Below are 25,706 nucleotides of genomic sequence, written 5' to 3'. Positions count from 1 at the left end.
GTGCAGTCGACAATCTTACAGATAATGATTGTATTATAATAACCATCCAGTGATTTCCAATGCAAACGTATACAGTCGGTCACACACCAGCAAATCAGATTTAATTATAAGATAACGATTACGTCATACTTCATCTAGTCAGAAGATACATTGAAACTAGTCAGTGCGTATTCCTAATATCAGATTTCCAGGTAAGGTCTCGACATCTTACGGGAACACAATCAAACATGGAGTCTCGAATGATACGTGTTGAAGAAAAGTATGGGGAAGTTCTGTGAGCGTTTTCATTGTCTAATTAAATTAGGACAATATCCTATTGATTGTACGACATGGGGTTATATACTGGTTTACATGCCGGGAAGTTGTAACCAACCTGTTTCTTATTAATAGATTGATATAGTATTACTTACACATGACTTAGTACTACAATACAGTATTACTTATTACATATGACTTAGTACTATAGAGAGGGTGTTATCCAGAAATCAGAAGACGTTCCTTTTCAGGACATATTGCCCGATTTGCTTTGTAACTATAAACATCACTGTAACATTTTACGTTAATTTTCATCCATACATAGTTATGTTTAAACACCGACATTTTCATCAGTGGTTTTATGGTCGGTATATGTACTTACTGGTATGTCCTTGTTGTATGTAGGATGTCTAAGTTGTATCCACATCTTGCTTTGGGGTATCCCTTTTTATAATCACCGTGTCTCTCAATCATCGCCCCGTCATGTCTCAACAACAAAAAAATAAACTTGGAAGAAACACGTTTCTGTACGTGCTGGAAGGAGCTCCATCTTGCGGTCAGTGCCTTCCTAAGTGAGACTGCCGTCTAGACTACCGTTCTCCATTGTGAGTGTAGATGATTGACGTGCTAAAAAGGCAACATCTGTAGATATTGGACATGATCAGCTGACAGGTACCAACTGCAATACAACTTTATTCTTAATAACATGGCTTGAAACATAATTATGATCTTCATCATTGATTATCAGTTGATCCCAGTCAATGGTGTTTTTTTCAGAGTACAATATAATCCTCCTCGGGTACTATTTATTGACTTTGCATCCGGCAATGTCTCTAGTAAACCATATGGTATCGAACTTCGGATACGGAACTCGGCATCTTTTATAGCTGTACCTAAAATGAAAACAATTACATGTTCAATATTTACAAGGGAATTTATATACCACAACCTGATCTTCCAGTTTTATATACATGTAATTTTGCTGTTATAAATATTCGCGACTTTCTTTCTCATAATAACTCTTGATTGATTTTTCGGATTCTAATAAACTGTTAGTGGTTGATTACAAACACCAGTCTATGAAAAAGACAAAAACAAAAAAAAACAACAAAAAAAAACAAAAAAAAACAACAAAAAACAAAACAAAAAACAACAACAAAACAAAAAACAAAAACAACAAACGAACAAAACAAACAACAACAACAAAAACCCCAAAAAAACAACAAAAACAAAAAAAACAAAAAAAAAAACCACCTCAGGAATAATAGCAGATTAAGAAAAAGACAGACTAAATCGGACACATTCGGACATTGAAAAACGACCGCGGCTAATTCTGACATCATATTAGACTTGGAAAACGACCGGCAGTAAATCAGAAGCCATATCGGGCTAAAGGAACAACTGAGACTAGTTCAGATCCCATATTAGGCAGAGACAGAGACTTATAATTATTCCAACAAAGCTAGGAAAACGACTAGGAAGAGACTAACTCGGACCCAATACCAAGCTAGAGAAACGCCAGGGACTAACTCAGGCCCATTACCAGGTTAGGGATATAACTCAGGCCCATTATCAGGTTATGGGCATGCCAGGGACTCTATCTTAGGCCTATTATCAGGTTAGGGACATGCAAGGGACTAACTCAGGCCTATTACCGGGTTAGGGACATGCCAGGAACTAACTCAGGCCCATTATCAGGTTAGGGATATGACACTAACTCAGGCCCATTACCAGGTTAGGGATATGACATGGACTAACTCAAGCCCATTACCAGGCTATGGATATGACATGGACTAACTCAGGCCCATTACTAGGTTAGGGATATGACATGGACTAACTCAGGCCCATTACCAGGTTAAGGATATGACATGGACTAACTCAGGCCCATTACCAGGTTAGGGATATGACACTAACTCAGGCCCATTACCAGGTAAGGGATATGACATGGACTAACTCAGGCCCATTATCAGGTAAGGGACATGACAGGGACTAACTCAGGCCCATTACCAGGTAAGGGATATGACATGGATTAATTCAGGCCCATTACCAGGTTAGGGATATGACATGGACTAACTCAGGCTCATTACCAGGTAAGGGACATGCCAGGGACTAACTCAGGCCCATTACTAGGTTAGGGATATGACACTAACTCAGGCCCATTACCAGGTTAGGATATGACAAGGACTAACTCAGGCCCATTACCAGGTAAGGGACATGCAAGGGACTAACTCAGGCCCATTACTAGGTTAGGGATATGACACTAACTCAGGCCCATTACTAGGTTAGGGATATGACATGGACTAACTCAGGCCCATTACCAGGTTAGGGATATGACACTAACTCAGGCCCATTACTAGGTTAGGGATATGACACTAACTCAGGCCCATTACTAGGTTAGTGATATGACATGGACTAACTCAGGCCCATTACCAGGTTAGGGATATGACATGGATTAATTCAGGCCCATTACCAGGTTAGGGATATGACATGGACTAACTCAGGCCCATTACCAGGTAAGGGACATGCCAGGGACTAACTCAGGCCCATTACTAGGTTAGGGATATGACACTAACTCAGGCCCATTACCAGGTTAGGATATGACAAGGACTAACTCAGGCCCATTACCAGGTAAGGGACATGCCAGGGACTAACTCAGGCCCATTAACAGGTTAGGGATATGACACTAACTCAGGCCCATTATCAGGTTAGGGATATGACATGGACTAACTCAGGCCCATTACTAGGTTAGGGATATGACATGGACTAACTCAGGCCCATTATCAGGTTAGGGATATGACACTAACTCAGGCCCATTACTAGGTTAGGGATATGACACTAACTCAGGCCCATTACTAGGTTAGGGATATGACACTAACTCAGGCCCATTACTAGGTTTGGGATATGACATGGACTAACTCAGGCCCATTACCAGGTTAGGGATATGACACTAACTCAGGCCCATTACTAGGTTAGGGATATGACACTAACTCAGGCCCATTACCAGGTTAGGGATATGTCAGGGACTAACTCAGGCCCATTACTAGGTTAGGGATATGACACGGACTAACTCAGGCCCATTACTAGGTTAGGGATATGACATGGACCAACTCAGACCCATTACCAGGTTAGGGATATGACATGGACTAACTCAGGCCCATTAACAGGTTAGGGATATGACACTAACTCAGGCCCATTATCAGGTTAGGGATATGACATGGACTAACTAAGGCCCATTACTAGGTTAGGGATATGACATGGACTAACTCAGGCCCATTATCAGGTTAGGGATATGACATGGACTAACTCAGGCCCATTATCAGGTAAGGGATATGACATGGACTAACTCAGGCCCATTACTAGGTTAGGGATATGACAGGGACTAGCTCAGATCCATTAAGACATGGACTAAATCAGACATGTCAGTAGCGAAATGATAAAGATTACCTCAGACTCAGTGTTAGACTAGGGATGATAGAGATTACCTCAGACTCAATGTTAGACTAGGGATGATAGAGATTACCTCAGACTCAGTGTTAGACTAGGGATGATAGAGACTAACTCAGACTCAATGTTAGACTAGGGATGATAGAGATTACCTCAGACTCAATGTTAGACTAGGGATGATAGAGATTACCTCAGACTCAGTGTTAGACTAGGGATGATAGAGATTACCTCAGACTCAGTGTTAGACTAGGGATGATAGAGATTACCTCAGACTCAATGTTAGACTAGGGATGATAGAGATTACCTCAGACTCAATGTTAGACTAGGGATGATAGAGACTAACTCAGACTCAGTGTTAGACTAGGGACGATAGAGATTTCCTCAGACTCAGTGTTAGACTAGGGATGATAGAGACTAACTCAGACTCAGTGTTAGACTAGGGATGATAGAGATTACCTCAGACTCAGTGTTAGACTAGGGATGATAGAGATTACCTCAGACTCAGTGTTAGACTAGGGATGATAGAGATTACCTCAGACTCAATGCTAGACTAGGGATGATAGAGATTACCTCAGACTCAGTGTTAGACTAGGGATGATAGAGACTACCTCAGACTCAATGTTAGACTAGGGATGATAGAGATTACCTCAGACTCAATGTTAGACTAGGGATGATAGAGATTACCTCAGACTCAATGTTAGACTAGGGATGATAGAGACTAACTCAGACTCAATGTTAGACTAGGGATGATAGAGATTACCTCAGACTCAGTGTTAGACTAGGGATGATAGAGATTATCTCAGACTCAATGCTAGACTAGGGATGATAGTGATTACCTCAGACTCAGTGTTAGACTAGGGATGATAGAGATTACCTCAGACTCAGTGTTAGACTAGGGATGATAGAGACTAACTCAGACTCAGTGTTAGACTAGGGACGATAGAGATTTCCTCAGACTCAGTGTTAGACTAGGGATGATAGAGACTAACTCAGACTCAGTGTTAGACTAGGGATGATAGAGATTACCTCAGACTCAGTGTTAGACTAGGGATGATAGAGATTACCTCAGACTCAGTGTTAGACTAGGGATGATAGAGATTACCTCAGACTCAATGCTAGACTAGGGATGATAGAGATTACCTCAGACTCAGTGTTAGACTAGGGATGATAGAGACTACCTCAGACTCAATGTTAGACTAGGGATGATAGAGATTACCTCAGACTCAATGTTAGACTAGGGATGATAGAGATTACCTCAGACTCAATGTTAGACTAGGGATGATAGAGACTAACTCAGACTCAATGTTAGACTAGGGATGATAGAGATTACCTCAGACTCAGTGTTAGACTAGGGATGATAGAGATTATCTCAGACTCAATGCTAGACTAGGGATGATAGTGATTACCTCAGACTCAGTGTTAGACTAGGGATGATAGAGATTACCTCAGACTCAGTGTTAGACTAGGGATGATAGAGATTACCTCAGACTCCGTGTTAGACTAGGGATGATAGAGATTACCTCAGACTCAATGTTAGACTAGGGATGATAGAGATTACCTCAGACTCAGTGTTAGACTAGGGATGATAGAGATTACCTCAGACTCAGTGTTAGACTAGGGATGATAGAGACTACCTCAGACTCAGTGTTAGACTAGGGATGATAGAGACTAACTCAGACTCAGTGTTAGACTAGGGATAATAGAGATTACCTCAGACTCAGTGTTAGACTAGGGATGATAGAGATTACCTCAGACTCAATGTTAGACTAGGGATGATAAAGATTACCTCTGACTCAGTGTTAGACTAGGGATGATAGAGATTACCTCAGACTCAGTGTTAGACTAGGGATGATAGAGATTACCTCAGACTCAATGTTAGACTAGGGATGATAAAGATTACCTCAGACTCAATGTTAGACTAGGGATGATAGAGATTACCTCAGACTCAATGTTAGACTAGGGATGATAGAGATTACCTCAGACTCAGTGTTAGACTAGGGATGATAGAGACTTACTCAGACTCAGTGTTAGACTAGGGATGATAGAGACTAACTCAGACTCAGTGTTAGACTAGGGATGATAGAGATTACCTCAGACTCAGTGTTAGACTAGGGATGATAGAGATTACCTCAGACTCAGTGTTAGACTAGGGATGATAGAGACTAACTCAGACTCAATGTTAGACTAGGGATGATAAAGATTACCTCAGACTCAATGCTAGACTAGGGATGATAGAGATTACCTCAGACTCAATGTTAGACTAGGGATGATAGAGATTATCTCAGACTCAATGCTAGACTAGGGATGATAAAGATTACCTCAGACTCAGTGTTAGACTAGGGATGATAGAGATTACCTCAGACTAAATGTTAGACTAGGGATGATAAAGATTACCTCAGACTCAATGCTAGACTAGGGATGATAGAGATTACCTCAGACTCAGTGTTAGACTAGGGATGATAGAGACTAACTCAGACTCAGTGTTAGACTAGGGATGATAGAGACTAACTCAGACTAAATGTTAGACTAGGGATGATAGAGATTACCTCAGACTAAATGTTAGACTAGGGATGATAAAGATTACCTCAGACTCAATGTTAGACTAGGGATGATAGAGACTAACTCAGACTCAATGTTAGACTAGGGATGATAAAGATTACCTCAGACTCAATGTTAGACTAGGGATGATAGAGATTACCTCAGACTCAATGTTAGACTAGGGATGATAGAGATTACCTCAGACTAAATGTTAGACTAGGGATGATAAAGATTACCTCAGACTCAATGCTAGACTAGGGATGATAGAGATTACCTCAGACTCAATGTTAGACTAGGGATGATAGAGACTAACTAAGGTCCAGCATACCAGGCCAATGGAAAGACATTGACTAAATCAGACGAATATCAGGCTATGGAAACGACAGGGACCCCAAATGTACCTCGCACACACATCATGCTATGAAGCGGACTGACTCGGAATCAGTCCATTCGCAAATTTGTGAAAACGTCGGTCAGAGTTACTCACCTAGCTTGTTGAACATATTAACATTGCTGGAGTAACTGTGTGTCTCTCAATAGGATTCATTAGCAGTTAATGAAAACCACCAGGACAAAATCCATCTTGTTTAATCTGCTGAAGACATTCCGGAAATCCTGTAACATCATATCTGTTACATAGATAAAACAGAAAGTGCGTGCACTTCACTTAATTTCTGAATAACTGTGATATTCTTACTGCGAACATAGAGTAATGCAGTTGGCATGTTTCTTTTTCTTACAAACGCGAAAATCACCCGTATGTTGATAACAAAAGCCTATTTAGTGTTTCCCGTGCTAACAAAACGCGCTGCTGTGCACATGTGCAGAGTGTGTTAGCGAAGTGAAACCTGATCAATGAATCAATGTACAGCGTGACCACTTCAGTGTGGCATTATGTAACAGGCGGATGGTTAGATCATTTTACGATTTTAAAATGGATTGTGATTCTAGTATCAGTAAATTGAGGACTTTATGTGTATTAACTTGCGTACTATGTTCTGGTGGAAACATTTCATAACACAAATACATGATATACTGATATAACCATACATGTACATATTCATGTACGTCTTACATACCACAGGGACCTGACATACTGTTATAACCATACATATTCATGTACGTCTTACATACCACAGGGACCTGACATACTGATATATCCATACATTTACGTCTTACATACCACAGGGACCTGACATACTGATATAATCATACATGTACGTCTTACATACCACAGGGACATGAAAAATACATGTAGTTATATCCATACATGTACGTCTTACATACCACAGGGACCTGACATACTGTTATATCCATACATGTACGTCATGCATACCACAGGGACCTGACATACTGTTATAACCATACATGTATGTCTTACATACCACAGGGACCTGACATACTGTTATATCCATACATGTACGTCTTACATACCACAGGGACCTGACATACTGTTATAACCATACATGTACGTCTTACATACCACAGGGACCTGACATACTGTTATATCCATACATGTACGTCTTACATACCACAGGGACCTGACATACTGTTATATCCATACATCTACGTCATACATACCACAGGGACCTGACATACTGATATAATCATACATGTACGTCTTACATACCACAGGGACCTGACAATTAGTTATATCCATACATGTACGTCTTACATACCACAGGGACCTGACATACTGATATAATCATACATGTACGTCTTACATACCACAGGGACCTGACATACTGTTATATCCATACATCTACGTCATACATACCACAGGGACCTGACATACTGATATATCCATACATGTACGTCTTACATACCACAGGGACCTGACATACTGTTATAACCATACATGTATGTCTTACATACCACAGGGACCTGACATACTGTTATAACAATACATGTACGTCTTACATACCACAGGGACCTGACATACTGTTATAACCATACATCTACGTCATACATACCACAGGGACCTGACATACTGATATAATCATACATGTACGTCTTACATACCACAGGGACCTGACAATTAGTTATATCCATACATGTACGTCTTACATACCACAGGGACCTGACATACTGATATAATCATACATGTACGTCTTACATACCACAGGGACCTGACATACTGTTATATCCATACATCTACGTCATACATACCACAGGGACCTGACATACTGATATAATCATACATGTACGTCTTACATACCACAGGGACCTGACATACTGTTATATCCATACGTGTACGTCTTACATACCACAGGGACCTGACAATTAGTAATATCCATACATGTACGTCTTACATACCACGGGGACCTGACATACTGTTATAACCATACATATTCATGTGCGTCTTACATACCACAGGGACCTGGTATGTAAGACGTACATGTATGGAAATAACAGTATGTCAGGTCCCTGTGGTACCTGACACACTGATATAACCATACATGTACGTCTTACACCACAGGGACCTGACATACTGTTATATCCATACATCTACGTCATGCATACCACAGGGACCTGACATACTGATATAATCATACATGTACGCCTTACATACCACAGGGACCTGACAATTAGTAATATCCATACATGTACGTCATACATACCACAGGGACCTGACATACTGATATAATCATACATGTACGCCTTACATACCATAGGGATCTGACAGTTAGTAATATCCATACATGAACGTCTTACATACTACGGGGACCTGACATACTGTTATAACCATATCTTGTGTTCACAAACCTAGGATTTCTTCCCTCAAACTCTTCTCGAACCAGCCCCCTACCCCCACCCCTCTACCCCCCCCCCCCCAAAAAAAAATAAAAATAAATAAAACGGAAATGTTTTACTGCAAAACGTTTGTCCATGAAAATGAAGCCACGATGTATGAAACACTTCGATATGTATATTTCAATAATGTAGTATCCTTTTTTTCAGAAAAAAATGATGTTTATTACCATTCATTGAAATAAGACTAAATCACTAATATAACACTATTTTAACACCGTGATTATGTAACTATTTTTTTTAGATAAACTTGTTCTCCTGTGTACATTAGGACAGGGACGTACCTAATTAGAGAGACTACAATAGCGTGTATATTAGGACAGGGACGTACCTATTTAGGGAGACTACAATATTGTGTACATTAGGACAGGGACGTACCTGATTAGGGAGACTACAATAGCGTGTATATTAGGACAGGGACGTACCTAATTAGGGAGACTACAATACCGTGTACATTAGGACAGGGACGTACCTAATTAGGGAGACTACAATACCGTGTACATTAGGACAGGGACGTACCTAATTAGAGAGACTACAATACTGTGTACATTAGGACAGGGACGTACCTAATTAGGGAGACTACAATACTGTGTACATTAGGACAGGGACGTACCTAATTAGGGAGACTACAATACCGTGTACATTAGGACAGGGACGTACCTGATTAGGGAGACTACAATACTGTGTACATTAGAACAGGGACGTACCTGATTAGGGAGACTACAATACTGTGTACATTAGGACAGGGACGTACCTAATTAGAGAGACTACAATACCGTGTACATTAGGACAGGGACGTACCTAATTAGAGAGACTACAATACTGTGTATATTAGGACAGGGACGTACCTAATTAGAGAGACTACAATACTGCGTACATTAGGACAGGGACGTACCTAATTAGGGAGACTACAATACCGTGTACATTAGGACAGGGACGTACCTAATTAGAGAGACTACAATACTGTGTACATTAGGACAGGGACGTACCTAATTAGGGAGACTACAATACTGTGTACATTAGGACAGGGACGTACCTAATTAGGGAGACTACAATACTGTGTACATTAGGACAGGGACGTACCTGATTAGGGAGACTACAATACCGTGTACATTAGGACAGGGACGTACCTAATTAGGGAGACTACAATACCGTGTACATTAGAACAGGGACGTACCTAATTAGAGAGACTACAATACTGTGTACATTAGGACAGGGACGTACCTAATGAGATAGACTACAATACTGTGTACATTAGGACAGGGACGTACCTAATTAGGGAGACTACAATACTGTGTATATTAGGACAGGGACGTACCTAATTAGAGACTACAATACTGTATACATTAGGACAGGGACGTACCTAATTATAGACTACAATAATGTGTATATTAGGACAGGGACGTACCTAATTAGAGCCTGGACTACAATTCTGTGTACATTAGGACAGGGACGTACCTGATTAGGGAGACTACAATACCGTGTACATTAGGACAGGGACGTACCTAATTAGGGAGACTACAATACTGTGTACATTAGGACAGGGACGTACCTAATTAGGGAAACTACAATACTGTGTATATTAGGATAGGGACGTACCTAATTAGGGAAACTACAATACTGTGTATATTAGGACAGGGACGTACCTAATTAGGGAAACTACAATACTGTGTATATTAGGACAGGGACGTACCTAATTAGAGAGACTACAATACTGTGTACATTAGGACAGGGACGTACCTGATTAGGGAGACTGCAATACTGTGCACATTAGGCCAGGGACGTACCTAATTAGAGAGACTACAATACTGTGTACATTAGGACAGGGACGTACCTAATTAGAGAGACTACAATACCGTGTATATTAGGACAGGGACGTACCTAATTAGGGAGACTACAATACTGTGTACATTAGGACAGGGACGTACCTAATTAGGGAGACTACAATACTGTGTACATTAGGACAGGGACGTACCTAATTAGAGAGACTACAACACTGTGTACATTAGGACAGGGACGTACCTAATTAGGGAGACTACAACACTGTGTACATTAGGACAGGGACGTACCTAATTAGGGAGACTACAATACTGTGTACATTAGGACAGGGACGTACCTGATTAGGGAGACTACAATACCGTGTACATTAGGACAGGGACGTACCTAATTAGGGAGACTACAATACTGTGTACATTAGGACAGGGACGTACCTAATTAGGGAGACTACAATGCCGTGTACATTAGGACAGGGACGTACCTAATTAGGGAGACTACAATACCGTGTACATTAGGACAGGGACGTACCTAATTAGGGAGACTACAATACCGTGTACATTAGGACAGGGACGTACCTAATTTGAGAGACTACAATACCGTGTACATTAGGACAGGGACGTACCTAATTAGGGAGACTACAATACTGTGTATTAGGACAGGGACGTACCTAATTTGAGAGACTACAATACCGTGTACATTAGGACAGGGACGTACCTAATTAGGGAGACTACAATACCGTGTATATTAGGACAGAGACGTACCTGATTAGAGAGACTACAATACTGTGTACATTAGGACAGGGACGTACCTGATTAGAGAGACTACAATACTGTGTACATTAGGACAGGGACGTACCTAATTAGAGAGACTACAATACTGTGTACATTAGGACAGGGACGTACCTAATTAGGGAGACTACAATACCGTGTACATTAGGACAGGGACGTACCTAATTAGGGAGACTACAATACTGTGTATTAGGACAGGGACGTACCTAATTAGGGAGACTACAATACTGTGTATATTAGGACAGGGACGTACCTAATTAGGGAGACTACAATACTGTGTACATTAGGACAGGGACGTACCTGATTAGAGAGACTACAATATTGTGTACATTAGGACAGGGACGTACCTAATTAGAGAGACTACAATACCGTGTACATTAGGACAGGGACGTACCTAATTAGGGAGACTACAATACCGTGTACATTAGGACAGGGACGTACCTGATAAGGGAGACTGCAAAAATACTCTAACATATTCAGATTCGCTGTACAGCCAACGACACCTGCTTTTTAGGAGTATAGTAGCGAATGTTTTTTCTATTAATTCTAACCAGAAGCAGCTACGCAGATAGCTGCAATTTATCAAGCTTTCATAGTTTGATTCGTATGGTACTCATGTACATTGTAGAGATAATTTGAATTTCCCACACATCATCTCAGCAAAATATTTATCCTACAGGTAGTCAGTGAAAAAAATTGATAATGTGTTAAACCGTATTTCTATATAGCCTATGTATTTTCCCGCTGACTTTACATTCAATGTGGCAATCAATGTGTTTGTTATTGGTTATTATCAACACTGTCCATATATATTTTAGTGTTTCCGATATGGTTTGGATTTTCATAAGTTTTTATAAAGTTCGTGTTCAAACGTTGGAGTTACTGCATAAAATGTGGTGTGCAACCAACCTGCCGTAGGCCATTACATATTTGTCTCCCTTGAAAGAGCTCTCTTTTACATTTCGCATTCCAAACTTGTTTGTTTCCAAGTGAAACCTACAGACGATGTGCCGTAGATGATTCCATGAACTTTGCGTCCAAGATCTACTCATTATGAAGGTTGAGCACTATATTTATCAAAAATACATTTATGTAGCTAATGATAGATTATTGGTGATGTTATCTTATGGTTTTAAATTATATTGCTTGCAATTTTATTGAAACAGCCGGATAAATATCGAAACATAAATTCCGTTGCCAAATGCCAATGCAAAGAACTTATTTGGTTTGTCAAATATACAGTTAAATTTAGGTAATACTCGCTTAAAATGTTCATGTTTGAAGTTTTGACTTTCTGTAATATTTTTGTATTGAAACGGGTCGGTCGGTGTGGCTTGTACATAGTGTACTTAAATGTACGGTCTCTATGTCACAAAGCTGATACCCTTATCGTGACACACTTTAACTTTATTAATAAGTAAATTTTGAAATATTTGAACTTTCATTAGGTAATTTATATGCATCATTTTCTGACAAAATAACAGAATTTACTGTAAACATTGTCTATTCAATAATTGAGTTCAATTTCTTACAATGATCTTGCTAAGTAGAAATACACACGACACAAATTGCTATATAAAATGTCATATATATATAACAGTTATCACTGATCCGTATCATTTTGTTTGCAGCGTGTGTTCAGTCTCACCAGCAAATCCTTTGGTGGTCAAGGGACCATACATTATTGTTGGCAGAAAACATTAGGAAACTACCTATCTGTTGTTGGGTAAGTTAATCTGAAAAGTGCTGCCTATCAATGTAACAGAGCACATGATCAATTAAATTTAAATAACTACCTCCGCTAGGGATCAAACCTACATCCTCTTTCTTTACTAGTTGTATTAATCAACCGATCAAGCTAAAGAGAATATCCTATCTCTAGCTAAGCAATATATAGTATTTACCAGGTTACAGCTGGGTCCTTTTGGGCATGCAACCATTAAAGGGTTTTGGACACACAGGGTATTTTTCCATTTTCTGTTAGCCCGACCCCATAAATGTTGGCTGACACAGGTTTTACCTCGCCTTACAAAGCTGTTTATCTATTTTAGGCCAGTAGGGGGATATTGCTGCAGGCTGAAAAATTTTAATGAGCTAGGTGGTCAGGTGGTCCGACGCGTCATCTGGTTCACCTCACCAGTATCACTAGGCTAGAATCTGCCTTGTTATATGCATTTATAGAGGGAAACTTCAAAGAGCCCCATATTATTTTGTAAACATTGAAAGCAATGACAGTGAATGTCCTGATTTTATCATCTTACATGTTTAGATTTTCTTTACACACCTCATGTCTGTAATTGTATAATCAAAATAGTAGACCAGTGGACAATATCATAACCTTGGTAATTTACTAATATCACATGTCATCTTTTTATTTATTTTTTTTATTTTAAAAACTCAAACAATGGCATATACACTATAGGTCTACTCAGAGATGTAAATATCACATATGTGATATATACATCTCTGGTCTGCTATACAGTGAGGTGACAAAATGATCTCACTTGTGCAGTCTTTTTACAGTGATTAATTTTCCTAGCCTTGTTAACCATTTTATTTTTGGCATAATTTGATAAGATTTTGTACACTTTTAAGAACATGTTTTACCCTTTCCTGACATAATATTAACATAAAAATATCCATTTCTTAATTTTGCAAGATAAAGATTTGATAAAAATGCAGTAGTTTGAAATACAGTTGTCTCATCCTGATGTAATTTAATTAGATAGTACGTAATCACAGAGCAGATTTTTTTTTATCTGAGATGATACATGGGTTTTTTGTAAATTGAACTTTGAGGATTTCCTTTGTACATATTAAATCAAGAATTTTTAAATATTGGTTGAAATTAAAGCGTCCAGATAATTTTTTACTCAAAGCATGTTATGATGACATGTTGGAAACTAAAGATCCTTGGATTCTTTATTTAAATCAGTAACTTTGAACTGTCAGTCTTGGGTAAATGTTTGAAGAAATCAGTTACTGTTCTGATCAATTTTACAGTAATGTATTCAAACAACGTCCCTTTTTGACAATTTCCTTAAAGAATGTTTTATGAAGGTTATGAAGGAAATGTATTTGATGTGGTGAAAATGTTATGCAGACATTCGTATTGATTTGATTAAAACATATCATTTTAAATACTATAGTATGTTTAAACGTATTCAGTTACTCAAAGTAGAAAATATAAAAGAACTTAACAATTTAGGAAAATATTTATCACTAACAAATAAACTAAAGGAAAGATTTTTTATAAGATTTTAATTAGAATATATTCATTTTTAATGATTATTTCTCTGTTTCCCTGTAACAAATCTGACAAATTAGCTTATTGAATTATAAATCATGTAAGAGTGGATGCCTTTGTCCATTAATGTTATATACTATTTTATCCAATAAGTTGTAAAACTTATAGAATAAAGTTGAATTTAATACAGTTGTTTAATGAATAACGGGATCATCACTGGAGTGCATGTAACCAATTCACTGTTGTAACCCAATATATTAATGTAAAGTATTCCCACATCACAAAACCTTTGGTAGATAGTGTGTAAATAGTGATTTAATGCGACACACATTTGGGTGTTTATAATGTTAGTTATACTATCATCTCGGCAGAAGTGAACCTGTGAAGTAGGAGGCTGACCGACCTCGTTATCAGAATGAAATTTTGCATATAGGTCAGTTGTCCAGATGGGCCCATGCTGTGCCCTGTATCTCAGCGTGTATATACACAACCCCAGGAGTGTGAGGGTAATTTGACTGGCTTTTCAGAAAACCAACCTATAGACAACTTTAACCTTTTTGTGTCTAAAACCCTTTAACATTGTTCATACAGTCGAGAGAAACCCCAGACTAGTAATCAGTCTGTCCTGTCATATTGTATAATATGTATCATATTGTCAAAAAGATGACGGGGATTAATGTAAAACTAAAAGTGATTGTAGGGCATCGTTCATCTATTTCATATTTTTTTTTGCCAAGGATTTCTTTGTTTATTTTTCTGAAAATCTCTTTAAAACTGAGAAAATGTATGTGTGTTACTGAGTGGTACTTTGATTTAACTGTTTTTTTAAAGAGTTTTTGCTTTTAGTTTTTTCTCAGTATTTCAGTGATGTCCTGTTATCCTCTTTCAGTTTTGAACAAACATTTTGAAAATTTGGTTTTCTATAGGATCATAACATAGCTTTGCTTTTATAAGCAACATTTTATTTTGTGTTAAGTTATAACCCACTGTTATTTAAGCTTTATAATTGTGGCCAGTATCTTGTCTCCTCACTCACACATCTACTCTGACACATACTTTTTGGGCGTTGCTATATCATGCTGAGTACTCTTAATTTGAAAGATATATATGTTCTTGTCAAAATGTTTTCAATTTGGCATGAGATGAGTGTTTATTCTGTTTTCATGACAGTGATGTAATTGTCAAGGGAACAAGAAGCTATAGATAAGCAATGAATAGTCATGAATGTTAACAAATAGATAATCAGCATTTATTTAAGTGTTTTTGTTTCAGACATGATCATGTGTTGAGGATTTATGACCGACACGGAGACCTAAAGGAGGAATTCAATTTACCTGGGTAAGTAGACAGTTTGTCTGATGCTTGACTGCTACTGTACATACTTCATTTCCTTTCTATACTTACTAATATTTATGTGTTATGACAAAGTTCCAATGGCCAATTGAGAAAATGATACCGTATAAATGCTCCTTGTGAAGTTGTGATTAAGACTTTACTTTTGACCTTAACAATACGAGCCATTCCAAGTAAATATATTTATTTGTTAATAGTGTAGGTGGTAGCTGTACATTAAAATTACCATGTTAATAGTGTTTTGACTCGAAATAAATGTTTTATTGTAAGGATGTATGTTGTTGGTCCTATTTTAACAAGTTTATACCTATATCAGGGCCTGTACTGGTATGGGATGGGACAAGGATGGAGATACCCTGGCCGTCATCAATGATAAGAATGGAGTCATCATACTGTGGGATGCTAACACACAGAGGACCTCTCCCATTGACAGTGGTTTAAGGTAGACAGTCACCACCATCCGTAACTAGTCATTGTAGAATGTTCAGGGTATATTCTTATTACATTTATCAAAAATACTTTGATATTTAAATGTGTGTTCATTTTATCCTTTTAAGTGAAAATGAATACTGTATGTGTTTATTTTTTGTTTCGTGCAGAGATAACCTGACCTACATGTTGTGGGCTAAAGCAGGACCCTACCTAGCAGTGGGGACGGCTAAGGGCAATCTACTCATTTATAATCACCAGACATCGAGGTAAACTGTTTCATAAAATGATTGATATTTGGGTGAATGTTAAAGTGTGCTTGGTCATGCTAATGATGCCTCACCTAATACTTCTGATAGAATCATTTAATTTGATACCTAACATACTGATAGATTATATAAATTTGATACCTAACATACTGATAGGTTCATTTAATTTGATACCCAACATACTGATAGATTATATAAATTTGATACCCAACATACTGATAGATTATATAAATTTGATACCTAACATACTGATAAGTTATATAAATTTGATACCCAACATACAGATAGATTATATAAATTTGATACCTAACATACTGATAGATTATATAAATTTGATACCTAACATACTGTTAGATTGTATTTAAATGCGGTCTACATTTAATGTTGGTTTGCCACTGTAGGAAGGTGCCAGTGCTAGGTAAACATACCAAGAGAATTACATGTGGGTCCTGGAGCAACGAAAACTTACTAGCCCTCGGCAGTGATGACCGCACAATCACCATCAGTAACATAGAGGGAGACACCATCCGTCAGACCTCCGTCAGGTCAGATCCACAGGAAGTTCAATTCTCTGAGATGAAGGGAGATGAGAGGAGTCAGATTGGAGACAATACTGTAAGTTTAGTATGAAATGATAGGTTCAGGTTTTTGGTCCCTAACGGTGAAACCGTGGGGGGTATATTTTTCCACTCCATCCATCTTGTATGTACATAACGCCACTTTTCAGTACTCTAGCAGCTTCATTCCTTGTGGGATTTTGGTCAACCTTCACATAAATGCAAAGGACCATGATATCTCAGACAACTACGAGTTTCAGGTCAAAGTCTGGGTCATATATCATTTAGATGTGTTGATATTTTGTGATCATATTACAGATAATTTGAATGTGATATCTGAATAATTAGTCAGTAAAATATGAACACCATTTACAGGTAAGTGCTGTAAGTGACATTTTAACTTAATTACAGGTGAGCGTTGTGATTGGTAAGAAGACACTCTTCCTGTACAACCTAAATGATCCAGAAAATCCCATAGAACTGGCCTTCCAACAGAGATACGGAAACATCATCTCATATCGTTGGTACGTAGGATTGATGTGTTGTACTATGTTAACTATATATTTGGTGACTAGAGAGGCTCCCAAGCCTTACCCTAGAACTCAATGATAAGTAAAACACCATCTGATATCATGTACATTGTGTATGGTCTGATAGATTTGTCGGTCTATAATCAATGTTATCATTACAGGTACGGAGATGGTTACATCATGATTGTTTGTCGGTCTATAATCATTGTTATCATTACAGGTACGGAGATGGTTACATCATGATTGTTTGTCGGTCTATAATCATTGTTATCATTACAGGTACGGAGATGGTTACATCATGATTGTTTGTCGGTCTATAATCATTTTTATCATTACAGGTACGGAGATGGTTACATCATGATTGTTTGTCGGTCTATAATCATTGTTATCATTACAGGTACGGAGATGGTTACATCATGATTGGCTTCTCCAATGGCTACTTTGTGGTCATCTCAACTCACATGAAGGAGATCGGTCAGGTAAGACTACAGGTTCACATCTCTATTATAGTGGTGAGGTAAGACTACAGGTTCACACCTCTATTATAGCGGTGAGGTAAGACTACAGGTCCACACCTCTATTATAGTGATGAGGTAAGACTACAGGTTCACACCTCTATTATAGTGGTGAGGTAAGACTACAGGTTCACACCTCTATTATAGTGGTGAGGTAAGACTACAGGTTCATACCTCTATTATAGTGGTGAGGTAAGACTACAGGTTCACACCTCTATTATAGTGGTGAGGTAAGACTACAGGTTCACACCTCTATTATAGCAGTGAGGTAAGACTACAGGTTCACACCTCTATTATAGTGATGAGGTAAGACTACAGGTTCACACCTCTATTATAGTGGTGAGGTAAGACTACAGGTCCACACCTCTATTATAGTGGTGAGGTAAGACTACAGGTTCACACCTCTATTATAGCGGTGAGGTAAGACTACAGGTCCACACCTCTATTATAGTGGTGAGGTAGGACTACAGGTTCATACCTCTATTATGTTGGTGAGGTAGGACTACAGGTTCACACCTCTATTATAGTGGTGAGGTAAGACTACAGGTTCATACCTCTATTATGTTGGTGAGGTAAGACTACAGGTTCACACCTCTATTATAGTGGTGAGGTAAGACTACAGGTTCACACCTCTATTATAGCGGTGAGGTAAGACTACAGGTTCACACCTCTATTATAGTGATGAGGTAAGACTACAGGTTCACACCTCTATTATAGTGGTGAGGTAAGACTACAGGTTCATACCTCTATTATGTTGGTGAGGTAGGACTACAGGTTCACACCTCTATTATAGTGGTGAGGTAAGACTACAGGTTCATACCTCTATTATAGTGGTGAGGTAAGACTACAGGTTCACACCTCTATTATAGCGGTGAGGTAAGACTACAGGTTCACACCTCTATTATAGTGGTGAGGTAAGACTACAGGTTCATACCTCTATTATGTTGGTGAGGTAGGACTACAGGTTCACACCTCTATTATAGTGGTGAGGTAAGACTACAGGCTCACACCTCTATTATAGTGGTGAGGTAAGACTACAGGTTCACACCTCTATTATAGTGATGAGGTAAGACTACAGGTTCACATCTCTATTATAGTGGTGAGGTAAGACTACAGGTTCACACCTCTATTATAGTGATGAGGTAAGACTACAGGTTCACACCTCTATTATAGTGGTGAGGTAAGACTACAGGTTCACACCTCTATTATAGCGGTGAGGAAAGACTACAGGTTCACACCTCTATTATAGTGGTGAGGTAGGACTACAGGTTCATACCTCTATTATAGCGGTGAGGTAGGACTACAGGTTCATACCTCTATTATAATGGTGAGGTAAGACTACAGGTTCACACCTCTATTATAGTGGTGAGGTAAGACTACAGGTTCACACCTCTATTATAGCGGTGAGGTAAGACTACAGGTTCACACCTCTATTATAGTGGTGAGGTAAGACTACAGGTTCACACCTCTATTATAATGGTGAGGTAAGACTACAGGTTCATACCTCTATTATAGTGGTGAGGTAAGACTACAGGTTCACACCTCTATTATAGCGGTGAGGTAAGACTACAGGTTCACACCTCTATTATAGCGGTGAGGTAAGACTACAGGTTCACACCTCTATTATAGCGGTGAGGTAAGACGACAGGTTCACACCTCTATTATAGTGGTGAGGTAAGACTACAGGTTCACACCTCTATTATAGTGGTCAGGTAAGACTACAGGTTCACACCTCTATTATAGTGGTGAGGTAAGACTACAGGTTCACACCTCTATTATAGCAGTGAGGTAAGACTACAGGTCCACACCTCTATTATAGCAGTGAGGTAAGACTACAGGTTCACACCTCTATTATAGTGGTGAGGTAGGACTACAGGTTCATACCTCTATTATGTTGGTGAGGTAGGACTACAGGTTCACACCTCTATTATAGCGGTGAGGTAAGACTACAGGTTCATACCTCTATTATAGTGGTCAGGTAAGACTACAGGTTCACACCTCTATTATAGCGGTGAGGTAAGACTACAGGTTCACACCTCTATTATAGTGGTGAGGTAGGACTACAGGTTCACACCTCTATTATAGTGGTGAGGTAAGACTACAGGTTCACACCTCTATTATAGTGGTGAGGTAAGACTACAGGTTCACACCTCTATTATAGTGATGAGGTAAGACTACAGGTTCACACCTCTATTATAGTGGTGAGGTAAGACTACAGGTCCACACCTCTATTATAGCGGTGAGGTAAGACTACAGGTTCACACCTCTATTATAGTGGTGAGGTAAGACTACAGGTTCACACCTCTATTATAGTGGTGAGGTAAGACTACAGGTTCACACCTCTATTATAGTGGTGAGGTAAGACTACAGGTCCACACCTCTATTATAGTGGTGAGGTAAGACTACAGGTTCATACCTCTATTATAGTGGTGAGGTAAGACTACAGGTTCACACCTCTATTATAGTGGTGAGGTAGGACTACAGGTTCATACCTCTATTATGTTGGTGAGGTAAGACTACAGGTTCACACCTCTATTATAGCGGTGAGCTAAGACTACAGGTTCACACCTCTATTATAGTGGTGAGGTAGGACTACAGGTTCATACCTCTATTATGTTGGTGAGGTAAGACTACAGGTTCACACCTCTATTATAGCGGTGAGGTAGGACTACAGGTTCACACCTCTATTATAGTGGTGAGGTAAGACTACAGGTTCACACCTCTATTATAGTGGTGAGGTAGGACTACAGGTTCACACCTCTATTATAGTGGTGAGGTAAGACTACAGGTTCACACCTCTATTATAGCGGTGAGGTAAGACTACAGGTTCACACCTCTATTATAGCGGTGAGGTAGGACTACAGGTTCATACCTCTATTATAGCGGTGAGGTAAGACTACAGGTTCACACCTCTATTATAGTGGTGAGGTAGGACTACAGGTTCATACCTCTATTATGTTGGTGAGGTAAGACTACAGGTTCACACCTCTATTATAGTGGTGAGGTAAGACTACAGGTTCACACCTCTATTATAGTGATGAGGTAAGACTACAGGTTCACACCTCTATTATAGCGGTGAGGTAAGACTACAGGTTCACACCTCTATTATAGCGGTGAGGTAAGACTACAGGTTCACACCTCTATTATAGCGGTGAGGTAAGACTACAGGTTCACACCTCTATTATAGCGGTGAGGTAAGACTACAGGTTCACACCTCTATTATAGCGGTGAGGTAAGACTACAGGTTCACACCTCTATTATAGCGGTGAGGTAAGACTACAGGTTCATACCTCTATTATAGTGGTCAGGTAAGACTACAGGTTCACACCTCTATTATAGCGGTGAGGTAAGACTACAGGTTCACACCTCTATTATAGTGGTGAGGTAAGACTACAGGTTCACACCTCTATTATAGTGATGAGGTAAGACTACAGGTTCACACCTCTATTATAGCGGTGAGGTAAGACTACAGGTTCACACCTCTATTATAGCGGTGAGGTAAGACTACAGGTTCACACCTCTATTATAGTGATGAGGTAAGACTACAGGTTCACACCTCTATTATAGTGATGAGGTAAGACTACAGGTTCACACCTCTATTATAGCGGTGAGGTAAGACTACAGGTTCACACCTCTATTATAGTGGTGAGGTAAGACTACAGGTTCACACCTCTATTATAGCGGTGAGGTAAGACTACAGGTTCACACCTCTATTATAGCGGTGAGGTAAGACTACAGGTTCACACCTCTATTATAGCGGTGAGGTAAGACTACAGGTTCACACCTCTATTATAGCGGTGAGGTAAGACTACAGGTTCACACCTCTATTATAGTGATGAGGTAAGACTACAGGTTCACACCTCTATTATAGTGATGAGGTAAGACTACAGGTTCACACCTCTATTATAGCGGTGAGGTAAGACGACAGGTTCACACCTCTATTATAGTGGTGAGGTAAGACTACAGGTTCATACCTCTATTATAGTGGTGAGGTAAGACTACAGGTTCACACCTCTATTATAGCAGTGAGGTAAGACTACAGGTTCACACCTCTATTATAGCGGTGAGGTAAGACTACAGGTTCACACCTCTATTATAGCGGTGAGGTAAGACGACAGGTTCACACCTCTATTATAGTGGTGAGGTAAGACTACAGGTTCACACCTCTATTATAGTGGTGAGGTAAGACTACAGGTTCACACCTCTATTATAGTGGTGAGGTAAGACTACAGGTTCACACCTCTATTATAGTGGTGAGGTAAGACTACAGGTTCACACCTCTATTATAGTGGTGAGGTAAGACTACAGGTTCACACCTCTATTATAGTGGTGAGGTAAGACTACAGGTTCACACCTCTATTATAGCGGTGAGGTAAGACTACAGGTTCACACCTCTATTATAGTGGTGAGGTAAGACTACAGGTTCACACCTCTATTATAGTGGTGAGGTAAGACTACAGGTTCACACCTCTATTATAGCGGTGAGGTAAGACGACAGGTTCACACCTCTATTATAGTGGTGAGGTAAGACTACAGGTTCATACCTCTATTATAGTGGTGAGGTAAGACTACAGGTTCACACCTCTATTATAGCGGTGAGGTAAGACGACAGGTTCACACCTCTATTATAGCGGTGAGGTAAGACTACAGGTTCACACCTCTATTATAGTGGTGAGGTAAGACTACAGGTTCACACCTCTATTATAGTGGTGAGGTAAGACTACAGGTTCACACCTCTATTATAGTGGTCAGGTAAGACTACAGGTTCACACCTCTATTATAGCGGTCAGGTAAGACGACAGGTTCACACCTCTATTATAGCGGTGAGGTAAGACTACAGGTTCACACCTCTATTATAGTGGTGAGGTAGGACTACAGGTTCATACCTCTATTATAGCGGTGAGGTAAGACTACAGGTTCATACCTCTATTATGTTGGTGAGGTAGGACTACAGGTTCACACCTCTATTATGTTGGTGAGGTAAGACTACAGGTTCACACCTCTATTATAGTGGTGAGGTAAGACTACAGGTTCACACCTCTATTATAGTGGTGAGGTAAGACTACAGGTTCACATCTCTATTATAGCGGTGAGGTAAGACTACAGGTTCACACCTCTATTATAGCGGTGAGGTAAGACTACAGGTTCACACCTCTATTATAGTGGTGAGGTAAGACTACAGGTTCACACCTCTATTATAGTGGTGAGGTAAGACTACAGGTTCACACCTCTATTATAGTGGTGAGGTAAGACTACAGGTTCATACCTCTATTATAGTGGTGAGGTAAGACTACAGGTTCACACCTCTATTATAGTGGTGAGGTAAGACTACAGGTTCACACCTCTATTATAGCGGTGAGGTAAGACTACAGGTTCACACCTCTATTATAGTGATGAGGTAAGACTACAGGTTCACACCTCTATTATAGTGGTGAGGTAAGACTACAGGTCCACACCTCTATTATAGCGGTGAGGTAAGACTACAGGTTCACACCTCTATTATAGCGGTGAGGTAAGACTACAGGTTCACACCTCTATTATAGTGGTGAGGTAAGACTACAGGTTCACACCTCTATTATAGTGATGAGGTAAGACTACAGGTTCACACCTCTATTATAGTGGTGAGGTAAGACTACAGGTCCACACCTCTATTATAGCGGTGAGGTAAGACTACAGGTTCACACCTCTATTATAGCGGTGAGGTAAGACTACAGGTTCACACCTCTATTATAGCGGTGAGGTAAGACTACAGGTTCACACCTCTATTATAGTGGTGAGGTAAGACTACAGGTTCACACCTCTATTATAGTGGTCAGGTAAGACTACAGGTTCACACCTCTATTATAATGGTGAGGTAAGACTACAGGTTCACACCTCTATTATAGTGGTGAGGTAAGACTACAGGTTCACACCTCTATTATAGCGGTGAGGTAGGACTACAGGTTCACACCTCTATTATAGTGGTGAGGTAAGACTACAGGTTCACACCTCTATTATAGCGGTGAGGTAAGACTACAGGTTCACACCTCTATTATAGTGGTGAGGTAGGACTACAGGTTCACACCTCTATTATAGCGGTGAGGTAAGACTACAGGTTCACACCTCTATTATAGCGGTCAGGTAAGACTACAGGTTCATACCTCTATTATAGCGGTGAGGTAAGACTACAGGTTCATACCTCTATTATAGCGGTGAGGTAAGACTACAGGTTCACACCTCTATTATAGTGGTCAGGTAAGACTACAGGTTCACACCTCTATTATAGTGGTGAGGTAAGACGACAGGTTCACACCTCTATTATAGTGGTGAGGTAAGACGACAGGTTCATACCTCTATTATAGCGGTGAGGTAAGACTACAGGTTCATACCTCTATTATAGTGGTGAGGTAAGACTACAGGTTCACACCTCTATTATAGTGGTGAGGTAAGACTACAGGTTCATACCTCTATTATAGTGGTGAGGTAAGACTACAGGTTCACACCTCTATTATAGTGGTGAGGTAAGACTACAGGTTCACACCTCTATTATAGTGGTGAGGTAAGACTACAGGTTCACACCTCTATTATAATGGTGAGGTAAGACTACAGGTTCACACCTCTATTATAGTGGTGAGGTAAGACTACAGGTTCACACCTCTATTATAGCGGTGAGGTAAGACTACAGGTTCACACCTCTATTATAGTGGTGAGGTAAGACTACAGGTTCACACCTCTATTATAGTGGTGAGGTAAGACTACAGGTTCACACCTCTATTATAGCGGTGAGGTAAGACTACAGGTTCACACCTCTATTATAATGGTGAGGTAAGACTACAGGTTCACACCTCACAATATTAGATTTGAGTGTCCACTTATACAAAACTTGTTTATTTTATATTGAGTGTCAAATTTTATATCCTAGAAAAGTTGTTTTAGGCGGAGAAAAAGTTTTTCTCACGTTGTGTTTAACGCACATAATTTTTTTATGAAGTTACTATGTCTTACCCCTAGATTGTGTGTTACAGGAACTGTTCCAGGCACGGAACCACAAGGACAACCTGACCTGTATTGCCATTTCAAACTCCCTCAACAAGGCGGCATCTTGTGGTGACAACTGGTTAGTAACAATCTTTCCTGAGTTGTCACATTTCTGAGACTTGTGATCCTTGATCTGGAAATACAGCAGTTTGTCCAACCCTGTCTCTAACCAGATTC

At 39.5% G+C, this 25,706-nt stretch overlaps 2 protein-coding genes across 8 annotated transcripts in view; one reads left to right on the top strand and one right to left on the bottom strand.

The window, feature by feature from the left end:
• LOC117328741 overlaps positions 1 to 7,040 on the bottom strand; it is a 50,645-nt gene extending 43,605 nt beyond the window's left edge. For 2 of the 4 annotated variants that reach the window (XR_004533033.1, XM_033886255.1), the window contains exons 1-2: positions 6,725 to 7,035; positions 638 to 1,148 (exon numbers count right to left, since the gene is read on the bottom strand). The gene's annotated coding sequence lies outside the window, so the exon portion shown is untranslated. Of the gene's footprint in view, positions 1 to 637; positions 1,149 to 6,724 lie in introns of all 4 variants that reach the window. The other 2 variants (XM_033886257.1, XM_033886256.1) reach the window with 2 other exon arrangements.
• Positions 7,041 to 12,583: 5,543 nt separating this feature from the next.
• LOC117328738 (WD repeat-containing protein 19-like) overlaps positions 12,584 to 25,706 on the top strand; it is a 47,218-nt gene continuing 34,095 nt past the window's right edge. For all 4 annotated transcript variants that reach the window (XR_004533032.1, XM_033886249.1, XM_033886251.1 and 1 more), the window contains exons 1-9: positions 12,584 to 12,671; positions 13,244 to 13,338; positions 16,132 to 16,197; positions 16,529 to 16,654; positions 16,812 to 16,910; positions 17,312 to 17,525; positions 17,879 to 17,991; positions 18,395 to 18,476; positions 25,517 to 25,608. Coding sequence is in view for 3 of the 4 variants with exons in the window: in XM_033886249.1 (XP_033742140.1) it covers positions 12,666 to 12,671; positions 13,244 to 13,338; positions 16,132 to 16,197; positions 16,529 to 16,654; positions 16,812 to 16,910; positions 17,312 to 17,525; positions 17,879 to 17,991; positions 18,395 to 18,476; positions 25,517 to 25,608 (893 nt within the window). In the remaining variant the exon portion in view is untranslated. The remainder of the gene's footprint in view (positions 12,672 to 13,243; positions 13,339 to 16,131; positions 16,198 to 16,528; positions 16,655 to 16,811; positions 16,911 to 17,311; positions 17,526 to 17,878; positions 17,992 to 18,394; positions 18,477 to 25,516; positions 25,609 to 25,706) is intronic.

This window comes from Pecten maximus, chromosome 6, assembly GCF_902652985.1.
Source record: "Pecten maximus chromosome 6, xPecMax1.1, whole genome shotgun sequence".
NCBI classification, from domain to species: Eukaryota; Metazoa; Mollusca; class Bivalvia; order Pectinida; family Pectinidae; genus Pecten; species Pecten maximus.
The sequence above is the reverse complement of the archived record's forward strand: the minus strand, read 5'-3'. Positions and strand labels throughout refer to the sequence as shown.